The sequence below is a fragment of the Perca fluviatilis genome, chromosome 2, assembly GCF_010015445.1.
Source record: "Perca fluviatilis chromosome 2, GENO_Pfluv_1.0, whole genome shotgun sequence".
In the NCBI taxonomy this organism is placed as follows: domain Eukaryota; kingdom Metazoa; phylum Chordata; class Actinopteri; order Perciformes; family Percidae; genus Perca; species Perca fluviatilis.
The window spans coordinates 27,157,490-27,170,601 of record NC_053113.1 but is presented as its reverse complement, the minus strand read 5'-3'; the positions used below and the strand labels follow the sequence as shown (position 1 = coordinate 27,170,601).

General features: G+C 41.4%; 1 protein-coding gene across 1 annotated transcript; it reads left to right on the top strand.

Annotated features, from left to right (window-relative positions):
• Positions 1-223: 223 nt before the first annotated feature.
• fzd4 (frizzled class receptor 4) lies at positions 224-10,159 on the top strand. The gene is made up of 6 exons (XM_039785702.1): positions 224-889; positions 4,415-4,552; positions 4,760-5,146; positions 5,434-5,579; positions 6,251-6,498; positions 7,156-10,159. The coding sequence occupies exons 1-6, from the start codon at positions 626-628 to the stop codon at positions 7,572-7,574; spliced, it is 1,602 nt and encodes a 533-aa protein (XP_039641636.1). The 5' UTR covers positions 224-625; the 3' UTR covers positions 7,575-10,159.
• Positions 10,160-13,112: the final 2,953 nt, after the last annotated feature.

Genomic DNA, 13,112 nt, shown 5'->3' with positions numbered 1-13,112 from the left:
GGAAAGAACAGAATAGGATGAAACAAGAAGACAGAAGATGAGAAAATTATGAAGAAGGAGAGGGGAAAGAGGGAGAGGGGAGGAGATGCTTGCTCTTCTATTTTTCTCTTAGATCCCGCCCTCCTGGTCAGGGGTTGGCCAGGGAAACCAAACTCCCGCGCACGGATTGGTCGGCTCCCCTCTGGACGGGCAAAACTGTCTCTCCTCACAGACACAATAAAGTTTAGAGCTGGATCTTGCAGGCAGTAGGCGCAAAAGCAGAGCTCTGTATCGCTGCGCTTCTCCACACGGAGTTATTAACGGGGAACAACGCAAGGACTGCGGGATGTATCCTAATGTAGGTTGCTTTTTTTAAACTGCAGACGTTATTTAAACTTTTTTTTTAAGTTTTGATTACGCACAGATCTCGCAATGATTCACGGCTGCTTTCTGGATATTTTACTCTACTGAATGGTTCTGAGTTGGATACTATAGCATCCAAAAACGCAAGGACTACACGCGCTCCAATCCTGCTGGACTACACCCGCAGCAGTTTCCAGGGCGACCGAACCTAACTTTGTGTCTGAGGGGGGATATCACCTGTGCCAATATTTACAGACGACAGCCGCTCAGTGTCGCGGTGACCATGCCCGGGATGATGGTGTCGTTCAGCGGGGCAGCACTGCTCGTCTTGTCCGGGCTGGTCGGTCCGCTCTGCGTGGTGCAGGCTTTCGGCGATGAGGTGGAGGAAATGACCTGCGACCCGATCCGAATCAGCATGTGCCAGGGTCTCGGTTACAACGTCACCAAGATGCCCAATCTGGTCGGCAACGTGCTGCAGTCGGACGCCGAGCTGCAGCTGACCACGTTCACACCGCTCATACAGTACGGCTGCTCCAGTCAACTTAAGGTACTGGGATAATGTGAGAAATATATACTGATATTAGAATAGACTGCATGTTATTAAAAGCAGACACTGAGGCTGGTGCACAAATTTAGGAACACTGATCCTGGACTTAAAAAAGGCATGGCTGAGTCGACATAGTGTGTGTGTGTGTGTGTGTGTGTGTGTGTGTGTGTGTGTGTGTGTGTGTGTGTGTGTGTGTGTGTGTGTGTGTGTGTGTGTGTGTGTGTGTGTGTGTGTGTGTGTGTGTGTGTGTGTGTAGAGGGGAACAGAGTGTGGTCCCAGAGCACATGACAGGGAGCAACCAGCAATAGTGAACTGGTCAGACTGATGGTGCCAGTGATAATAAGGGGCATAATAAAGTTTGGCCCACAGAGAGTAAAAATAAGTGGAGGGGTCCCTGCCTTCCTTTCTGTTGTGCCAGGATGTCATGCTAATTTCAATGAAAATGCCCCCTCTGTCTGTTGACATTCTGAGTTCATGCCCCACACAGCAACAGCTGAGTCTTCAGTGCTATATACTGTACTCTCTCCTTGTTAACAATGGTGCCCTCAGTGTCCTAAGACAAATGCTGCTTGTTTGCCGTGTAAGAAAAAATTAGATTGGTCCTCTTCCTCGTCTTTAAGATTTTACTTTAGACTACAATTGTAAGACTAGACAGCAGAAATTAAATTGCAGATGAATCGAGTTCACTTTTTCTGACATTACATGTATTACATCTCTTTATTTGGATATGCCATTTCTCCCACGCGAACATACAGTACCTAGACATCTGAATACATAGACATGAAAACAGTTTCCCAGATGCTCCTTTGTGTTATTATTTTAAAAAGTGTCCACTATCCTGTCTGGATATGTGTGTGCTTTCTACCTACTAATTGTATTACTCTTTTTCAGTGATTTGTTTCGTGTACAGGTGTTTGGGAATAGGGGTAAAAATATGTTGACATGGCAAATTAATGAGTGCTTAAGAGAGATTTGTGTCCATGTGTGAGACAGCCAGACAGAACTAAGAGGAACTGCAGCATAAAACCAAACTGTCCTCCTCCAACTGAAAATTGTTCTGTAAAATTAGCTGCCCCCCCTACCACCGCCCCCTCTCTCTTCAACACACACAGGCGCGCTAAAGAGAGAGGAAAGGGGAAACCGTATCTCCTAGCATTTGCTCTAATGGGAGGCTTCCTGACAAGTAACCGGAGCAGTTTTTAGCAGCCAAGGGACAGCCTAAGGTTACCAACCGTCGGGGGGAAAACACCCAGAATGTGTTATATTACTGTCGTTGGTATAATTCACTGTGAGAAATATCCAGAATGGTATTGTATCTAGTTTAATAATAATAATAATAATAATAATTTTCTGCTTTAATGTACTTTTTATTTTATTTTTATTGAATCATGTACAATCACATAAAACAAAACCTCTACTCACACATAGGGCATCTTTGTTATATTGTTAACCTTTAAAATTGTATAATCGAACAGCAAATTACTCAGGACAACTGGTTCAGTTTGAGAAGAAAGATTCTCTATTTGCAGTGAGAAACTTAATACCGTCTTCAGATCAGCCAATCTGTTCTATCTGCAGATATAAAGCTGCTACGCAACCCAGATACTGATCAGAGAACAGTGTAACAAATTCACTTTACAGGTTCTTCTCTCTGACTCCGAAACTCCGAACAGATCACATACTTTAGTAACACAGTGAGGGGTCATTCTAATATGATTTACACTCATAATGCGAATGTAGAAACATGATTAGCCTGCCTATTTTTATTTTTTTTATCCTTATACAAATTATTCATCATTGTAAGTTTTATTGCATAAGATTAATGTGGTGCACAGAGTCACACATTTTATGTTTACTTAGCAAATAAATTCTCAGAGAAAAGAGAGTTAAAGTATAATGTGTATGTGTGTATTTATTTCCCAATCCTTCTTGGATTTAATTTGGGCTCCATTCAAGGGCTGATTTCAAGCTATCACTGAATCAAGGCTGCAAGCCCAAAACAATTTGTTATCATTATGGGCAGTTAAATATTTAGGTATTTCTGAAATGAAAAATGGTAGCAACCCCTCTACTTTAACAAGTAGTTATGTCTGCTATCACCCCATCCAAAACTATGGAGTGTGTTTGATTCCTTTACCTGAAGTGAAACTTCTGTGTATTTTCATATCACAAGCCTGCTGCTTTTTCACACTCCAGCTTCAAACACAATTCACTGTGAAGTAGCGCTGCGCGAGGAAAATATGCAATAATGTTGTTAACGATATCATTTGCGATAAATAAACAGATATTAAAGTGCACTCAGTTCTGCCTTTCTGCTTGCTTGTTGAATGAAAGGAAATTATTTCCAACATTCTTTTATTGAACATTGAATTGAATATAAAAGCCTACACTAAAAAAAGTGACAGTTCACTAAAAAAAGAATGACGGATACATTTTAAAGTGCAGTTTTGATGCAGTTTCTGATATTTTCTTTCATCTAACTTCATCTAACACTCTATCTGTGTTTTTCGCGATATTTCGTAGCCTTTCGCGATATGGTCATTGTGCCAGTTGGTATCGCGATGATGATTAAAAAAACCCGATATATTGTGCATCCGTATTGTGAAGGCATGAAATCACCTAAAATTGCAACCTTTTATAACCCCAGAGTACTTATCCTTCACATCTTTGCCCCCTCAAAGAGTCAAATGTGACTTCAGACTGTTCACTATCTTTATAACCTCTGACATGGATATCTATTTCAAAACCATTGCCATGGGACAGAGAAAACTGAGCCTTGGATTAGGGGGGATTATAGAGCATTACATGGCACATGCCCTCAGTGTTGTCAAGTCCACAGATTGTTTTTAAAGACGTAGAGTTGTGTGTGCAACCTTGGAGCAGGTTAGTGTTAGAGTCTTGACCCAAGTCGTGGCGTTTCTTATTAGAAGTGAAAAGAAACCCAACATTAGAAGAGGTGATGCAATATATTGAAAGTAAAGGCAGAGAAAGCAGCAGGATAGTGAGTGGTATATGCAAGTAGATGGAGGATCCACATGTGGGAGTACAAGGTGTAATCCTGTTGTAATATATAGAAAGATTGGCCCACAGGGTACTCACTTTCCACTTCTTTAGATGATTTACCTTCTGCCTCACAGTTTGCTTTTACTTCACTGGATCAAAGTCTAAAAAGCAGTGCACTGAAATATGACACAATAATTAATTACAGTTGCATTCTTACTGCACTTTTCACCTGAATTGTTGAGTTTGGTATATAGTCATTTTTCACTCTTGCTTCACTCCTAAATATGTTTTTGTTCTTTTTTTCTCTCCATAAAAAATAGAATAGCTCTTACATGAATATATACACACACAACACATCTGCAGTATCATCAGTCTAAGCTCATTTAATAATTTTTGCTCTGCACTCACTCTTCACTGTATGCTATTAAATCTCATTAAAGAATACATACATGGCATGATGTTGTAAAACGTACTGAGAGCAAAATGTTCAATTTGTTATCTTTTATCTCTATTTTTCTCCAGTTCTTCCTGTGCTCAGTCTATGTGCCAATGTGCACAGACAAGGTTCCTATCCCCATTGGTCCGTGTGGTAGCATGTGTCTGTCCGTCAAGAGAAAATGCCTCCCGGTGCTCCACGAGTTTGGCTTTATATGGCCCGAGGTGAGTCACATCATCACGTGCATGTATATAACTTTAGGATGTGGTTGAGTGAATTGGAAAAACAGTATATTCGAAACCAAAAGTCTTAAGACAAAGGACTCTCTTTTAGGAAAAAGTGTTATGTAAATGAGCACAATATATTAAAAGGATGTATCGCAGCCATTATAAGCTACCACAACGCCATTTCCCATCATGTCTCTTCTCCAGGTGCTCAATTGCAGCCTCTTCCCACCTCAAAACGACCACAACCATATGTGCATGGAGGGCCCGGGGGACGAAGACCCGCCCTATCAGCCTGTCCGCCATCCTCCCCACCAGGAGGAGTGTCAGGCACTGGGATCTGAACCTGACCAGTATACTTGGTTAAAACAGACCGAAACCTGTACTCTCCAGTGTGGCTACGACAGTGGGCTCTACCGACGAGGGGCCAAAGTCTTCACAGACGCGTGGATGGCGGTGTGGGCCGTGCTGTGCTTCCTGTCGACCACTCTGACCGTCCTGACCTTTCTTTTGGATTCACAGCGCTTCTCCTACCCTGAGAGGCCCATCATCTTCCTATCTATGTGCTGTAATCTGTACAGCGTTGCCTACCTGGTAAGTGGGAGATTCAGTATTACACTTTCCTTTTGAAGTTCATTTGTTTGGGGAGAATAAAGAAAAAAACATAAAAAAATCAGTAAAATAAAAACAATAAATAAAACATAGTTTAAAATAGAATATTTTGTGAATATTATGTTGTATATTTGTATACTGAAATGGAAAAGTCACATTTTCAGTCTGGTTTAATGAGAATGACAGATTATGTGACTTAATGTCTTTTTCTTTTATTAATAAAAAATCCTTTTTTTCTTCCCCCTGCCACTTTCTGTCCTTTCCTGCAGGTACGTTTGACTCTGGGCAGGGAGCGTGTTTCCTGTGACATAGATGCCACCGCAGTACCAATTCTAGTACAAGAAGGGTTAAAGAGCACCGGCTGTGCCATAGTCTTCCTCCTGCTCTACTTCTTTGGCATGGCTTCCTCACTCTGGTTCGTACAAACAAACGCAGGCGCACACTTTTTATCATATCAATGTTTCATGTCTTTGTCCCATTGTCATCAGCCGTTGTGAATGGACTTTGGGGGAACAATTGGAACACAAGACATGCATCCTGTTTTCTTTAAAGTCTAACTATCCTGTCTCATAACCTCTGTACTAGATGGATTCATTTCCACATACAAAGGCAGCTTTTGTAAAAATGCCACTTTTTGAGTGCATGCTGCACTTCAGTTGCAGTGGAAGCACACTGCTGTCACAGCTCTTTTCTTCCTTTTCACTTTGCCCTCATTTGCCCTTGTTTTCCTGTTAGACTTCACTCTTTGCTTTTTTAAGAGCAGCAGACTGAAAAGCCCAAGGACTTCACTCTCCGAAAACATGATCTTAACCCTCTGTTATGTAACTCATTACTATCTCATGATGAGCTAATTACAACAGAGGGATTCTTGTAAGAAAAGTTACATAGAGGGCAAAGTTAAGTTTCGAGCAACTCTAGCAGTAAACAGCAGCCCGATGGTGCCTCAGCCTTGTTTTCAGGAAACATGTGATTGCTATTCACTACGAAAAATGAATGCCAGATCAGAAAGGCAATCTGATAACTGAACATATGAGCAGTGTTTTGCCTCTTCTCTCACTCTTCTTGCTCTCTCTCTCTCTCTTTCAGGTGGGTGATCCTGACCCTCACTTGGTTCTTGGCTGCTGGACTGAAGTGGGGCCATGAGGCTATTGAAATGCACAGCTCTTACTTTCACATAGCAGCCTGGGCCATCCCGGCCGTTAAAACTATCGTCATCCTCATTATGCGACTGGTCGATGCAGACGACCTAACTGGACTCTGCTATGTTGGCAACCAGCAGCAGGAGGCACTCACAGGCTTTGTGGTAGCACCACTTGCCACATACCTTCTAATAGGTAATTCCTTACAACAGGATAGTGCAATTAGTTGATCGATGAATGGGATTTTCTCTTTCTAGTAAAACTGCTTGTGCCTATATTTTATACACTCAGACTTAGGGTTGGGCATCGTTTTGATTTTAACAATTTTGATTCCAATCCTGATTCTTCCTTTCGATTCCGGTTCTTATGGATTCTCGATTCCAATTTTTTAAGGGGTGGAGTTGAAACGGGTCACATGCTTCTTTCACAGATAAGAGGAACATATTATTTTGATTCATTGGTGATTTACAGTTTTACCTGGCTTTTTTTCAACGTAAAATAAAGCCACATGCGAGCAACGCTTACTGTGCTCCATGGCTGCAAAACAACAAGTGCCTGGAAGTATGGTGGCAACTATGGAAACCAAAACTTGCGTGTGTAAAATTTGGAACCGCCGATTGGATTAAAAACAAAATTTTCAAAACAATTCCACAAATAAAAAAAAAACCTGATTCCATTGGAATTGTAATTTTTGAAACTATTCCAAGTTGGAACCGTTTATTGATGCCCAATCCTACTAAGACGCCACATTCATTCATTGACATAATCCTTTTATTGCTTTATGCAACATTCATTATGTTTTCTCTATCTGATGGTCCTTATATTACTATCGTTTCCCTTTCTGAACCTCAGGCACTCTGTTTATCTGTGCTGGCCTAGTGGCTCTTTTCAAGATCCGCTCCAATCTGCAGAAGGACGGTGCCAAAACAGACAAGCTGGAGCGTTTAATGGTGAAGATCGGAGTGTTTTCTGTTCTCTACACCGTCCCGGCGTCCACCGTCATTGGCTGTTACCTCTACCAGCTCTCTCACTGGGGGGAGTTCAGGGCCAGCACCCGGGACTCATACGTGGCATCAGAGATGCTTCGAATCTTCATGTCACTGCTCGTAGGCATCACATCAGGCATGTGGATCTGGTCAGCAAAAACCCTCCACACCTGGCAGCGCTGCTCTGCCCGCCTGCTCAGGGATAGCAGGGCGAGCCGAGGGGGCAAGAGGGCACCGGGCGAGGGCTGGATCAAACCAGGCAAAGGTAACGAGACGGTGGTGTGAAAAGAAGGAGAGAGAGAACGGACAGGAATGGACTTCTACCTGCTTCTCTGTCACTTAACAAAAACTCACTCTGCCAAAGGAAAGATGGAGAGGACCGAGAAAAGCAACAAGAGGGACTAGCAGGAGTTTCTCAAGGAAGCCACTGGATGTAATGGCATCGTAAAAGCTCGCTGAGAGTCTGCAAGCATGCCTCACCTCCTCTAACTGCCTCTAACAGGGGCTAAGGAGGAGAAAAGTGGAGAATTTTGGTCGTGCATAAGTAGCAACAGTAGCCTCTCTTCCTCTGTTTGACTTCCTTTGCCCAGAGAGATAGAGAAAGTGAAAAATGAAGGAGAAAGAGAGACGGAAAAGGAGCATCAATATGCAGACCAGACACGCCAATAAGCTGTGTAGCACCACGTCTACCTCTCTGCCTCTCTTTTCTCCAGAGCCCTCAGCAGAAGAGACTGAACCTGCTGGATACAGTAACCCTTATACCGTTGAGGGTCTTTTAAAGTTTTTAATTTTACACTGGAGGGTCCTGGTGCAGACAATATACAGATGAAAGCTGACGTTTCCCAAAAGCATCTGACAGCTTGAGTCCATGTGGGGTTTTTACGTCCACACGGGAAATATTAAATGAAATTCTAGACCAAAAGTTATTCAAATCTGACGAAAACATATAAAATATGGCCTTAAATCTGTGATGTGTTTACATTTGAACAACAATATTATGCATTTTTGTAAATTATTACCCTTTGTACAATATAAAAGAGCAGGTGATTTTATTTCTCAGATTGTTTTGGGAAACCAGCTCTAAGCTGTAATAATGCACTATAATTCTATACAATATGTGAAGTGTCTGTGCTTGTCACAAGTGCATTACCAGGGACAGCAGTGATGTAATAAAAAATCCTTACTCATTATATTAATATGCAGAGAACCTTAAACAGTTTGGTCAGTTTTCAATGTGAACGCTGCAGAATAAATACCTCGTACGCGGTTAAATTCACAATCACCTTTCTAACAAATATTGTGAAAGCAAGACAGAGAAAAACAATGAGATTATTTTTATTATGCGATTATTATGAAAACATCGGACCCAAGTCATGTTGAAGAATAAGGTTATTAGACAATCACTTGCCAAAAGACACACAAATAACTGTCACAGACAAATGTATGTGCACATATATGCAGCAGGTATACACACATAGGAATCAGTTCCCACGAATCTCATCCACCAGCAGTTATGATTACTAAATAAGAGTCCGTTCGTATGTATTTGTCACTTTTTAAATCCTTTAAGTTCAATAAGGCCGTCACAGTAGCACAATGAAAGTGGCACTATTAATTAGCGTGTCTGTTCTGCCTGCAAATCTGTCTGCGTGTCTGATGCTCTCATAGGCCCACTGCCTGCCTGTTTCTCTTTAAACTTGTCTACTGCATCGTGGCTCATTTCCCAGACAATCAAGTCGTCCCTGGAAAAGATTATTGTACATTACATTTCAGAATTTCATGGATGATAGAGACAAGATTTCAATTCATTGTTTCTAGCGATGCATTTTGTTGATAATCGGCATCTTACAACATTTTAATCTTGCAGTTCCTCTCTATAACTGCTTATAGAATGTACTATAAGCTCTACTTACAATAAGTTATTCCGGGTCTTACTGCTGCACTCACCAAATTTCGCAACTGGTCCTGTGCACCGTATATTTGCCTGACAATCTAGCAAAGCTCTTGCGTTTCAGTGAGTCTTTGAATGTATAATATGTGGGGTGTGTTTCACATTATGCCTTGTACATTTCAGTAGAGTCAAAAACATTTGATTCTGGGCTGTTTAAATGTATAAGGGCTTGAATGGTTTGGAGCTTTGCTCCACTGTGTGTCATTTGAAACCAGATAGTGCCTCACACAGCCTGACAGGTATTTTTTACCATGATGTTTAGAATGGCACAGAAAATTACTTTAAAGCATGTGCTGCCTTTTTCTAAAATATGCTAAATGTAAGAGGACTCTTAGTGCATTCAAAGATCCTTTGGTGGTTTTTGGTTAAACCTAGAACCCTGAAAACCAGTGTTTCTCAAACCAGCATACCAGGGCACACTTATTACATTTCCAAAATCAAACAAACATTACATTGAGTTACAGTGAATTAAATTAACCTCAGACTACCTCCCTCTCTGAGCTAATGCAGTTTTCCTCTGAAACGTTTTCGCTGTCTACTCTGGTATGACCGCGTCAAGCTTCAGGTGACCTTTCCAAACAATCACTGAACATTTGTGCCTTGAAACATGCTGTGTGTGTGCCACAGCCTAATGAAGATTGAGAACCACTAGTAATACGGATTTGTAAATGCTTTTTGAGAATCCCAGATATGCATCAAGGTTGGGGGTCAGTTACCAACACTGATCGCAGCCTTTAAGGTTCAGACGGTTCCTTTTTGTAGAAAACTCATTGTCTTGATGATGTCATCAATGTATTATAAAGAAATTGCTAATTTATCCTTGTGTAAAAGTGAAAAAAAATGTAAAACTTGTTTGTTATTTAAAAACACTTTTGTATCAGAAGATGATGAATAAAAACTTTTTGGTTTCCAATATGCAGATGCAATTGTATGTGTTTTTGTCATAGACTGGAAAAATCTTCAATGTACATAGTGTCACGGTTAGTAGTGCTAAGCCTCTGTCCTGATTGACAGGTAGACGTGTGGCCACACCCTAAAGCATGCCCTACTTTATTGTATATTTTAAAATAAATGGGACCATAATTTAATAAATGAACATCATGCTGTAATGTAGAAGACTTGAAAGTAGCTATTGAGACCATACTCATTAAAGGAGTGATAGAATGCAAAACTGATTTTACCTTGTCATAGTTGAATAATGACAGTTTAGTGGGTAACTAGGACATACATAGAACCTCTAAATCCAATTGACACCTCTTTTCTCTGCAAATCTCACTATTTGAAACTGCCTCTGAAAACGGGCGAATCTCAACGAGCCCCATAGTTGACGTCAACTATTGCAGCTCCTCCTCATTTGGCTCTAGTCTTTCTCTTTGTCACGCCCCAACATTTGCATAGGCTACTGACCTGAGATCAGTTAGTCTTCTGAATCTAGGTCGTGCATACAGTGCCTTGCGAAAGTATTCGGCCCCCTTGAACTTTTCGACCTTTTGCCACATTTCAGGCCTCAAACATAAAGATATAAAACTGTAATTTTTTGTGAAGAATCAACAACAAGTGGGACACAATCATGAAGTGGAACGAAATTTATTGGATATTTCAAACCTTTTAAACAAATAAAAACTGAAATATTGGGCGTGCAAAATTATTCAGCCCCCGTTAAGTTAATACTTTGTAGCGCCACCTTTTGCTGCGATTACAGCTGTAAGTCGCTTGGTATGTCTATCAGTTTTGCACATCGAGGACTGACATTTTTGCCCATTCCTCCTTGCAAAACAGCTCGAGCTTCGTGAGGTTGGATGGACGTGCTTCGTGAACAGCAGTTTTCAGTTCTTTCCACAGATTCTCGATTGGATTCAGGTCTGGACTTTGACTTGGCCATTCTAACACCTGGATATGTTTATTTGTGAACCATTCCATTGTAGATTTTGCTTTATGTTTTGGATCATTGTCTTGTTGGAAGACAAATCTCCGTCCCAGTCTCAGATCTTTTGCAGACTCCATCAGGTTTTCTTCCAGAATGGTCCTGTATTTGGCTCCATCCATCTTCCCATCAATTTTAACCATCTTCCCTGTCCCTGCTGAAGAAAAGCAGGCCCAAACCATGATGCTGCCACCACCATGTTTGACAGTGGGGATGGTGTGTTCGAGGTGATGAGCTGTGTTGCTTTTACGCCAAACATAACGTTTTGCATTGTTGCCAAAAAGTTCGATTTTGGTTTCATCTGACCACAGCACCTTCTTCCACATGTTTGGTGTGTCTCCCAGGTGGCTTTTGGCAAACTTTAAACGACACTTTTTATGGATATCTTTAAGAAATGGCTTTCTTCTTGCCACTCTTCCATAAAGGCCAGATTTGTGCAGTAAACGAGTTTAGAGGGACGGCCGGGTCTTCGTAGATTTGTAGTGGTCTGATACTCCTTCCATTTCAATATTATCGCTTGCACAGTGCTCCTTGGGATGTTTAAAGCTTGGGAAATCTTTTTGTATCCAAATCCGGCTTTAAACTTCTCCACAACAGTATCTCGGACCTGCCTGGTGTGTTCCTTGTTCTTCATGATGCTCTCTGCGCTTTACACGGACCTCTGAGACTATCACAGAGCAGGTGCATTTATACGGAGACTTGATTACACACAGCTGGATTCTATTTATCATCATTAGTCATTTAGGTCAACATTGGATCATTCAGAGATCCTCACTGAACTTCTGAGAGAGTTTGCTGCACTGAAAGTGAAAGGGGCTGAATAATTTTGCACGCCCACTTTTTCAGTTTTTATTTGTTAAAAAAGTTTGAAATAGCCAATGAATTTCGTTCCACTTCATAATTGGGACCCACTTGTTGTTGATTCTTCACAAAAAATTACAGTTTTATATCTTTATGTTTGAGGCCTGAAATGTGGCAAAAGGTCGAAACGTTCAAGGGGGCCGAATACTTTCGCAAGGCACTGTATCTCAGAAGTTGTATACATTGTTCAAATACTATTTTACCATTAAATTCACTTCTGAGACTTTTTTATGCGAGAAATCAACTATGTAGAGGTCAAATACGGGCCGTTTTACGAAAATTGATGTTCTAATGTGCAAATTTTGTCCGAACGGTGTGTCGGAGTTCAGCGCCGGGCTCTATGTAGCTGCCTCGCGCCTCGCCTGCCTTCCTTCACAGACCCCGGCCTGCTGTGAGGTAGATGGAGCTCAGTCACGGCTGGCAACCCACAGCACTCCATACCCCGCGCAAAGTCACCGTTTGCGGCTAATGGACTGACCAAACGCTGCTCTGAGCCAGAGCTCCAGGGCCGATTCCCCTCTTCCTGCTAGCTAAATGCCCGGTGTATGTGAGTGAAAGCGCGGTCAGCGAGCTTATTACGCCAGCATTCTCTTACCACAGGTTCCAGTTACTCTTTTAATGTGTGTAATTATAATGTGTTGAGTTATTTAAACAAACAATTGGGGAAATAAACGCCGCTTGTCCGTGAGTCTCATTGATAGAGCCTGCGGCTGGATGTAGCTCTATCAATGAGAGCTAGCTAGCTAGCCTCCTCTTAGAATTCCTCTGGAATTCACAAAAATTCATTAACTTGAAAATCGGACACCGTTGTTAGGTTTATAAGACATATAGTTAGATGTTGTGTAAGTGGCGTGACGAAATTCAAACTGTAAATATACTTGAATTAAGGCGAAAAGGAAGCTAACTATCCGTGATTTGTAGCTAGGATTGAAGGGACAGTCACAGCTAACGAAACACCTAGCTAGCTAGTCTTCACAAATATTAACTTGAAATCAGACACCGTTGTTAGGTTTATAAGACATATAGTTAGATGTTGTGTAAGTGGCGTGACGAAATTCAAACTGTAAATATACTCGAATTAAGGCGA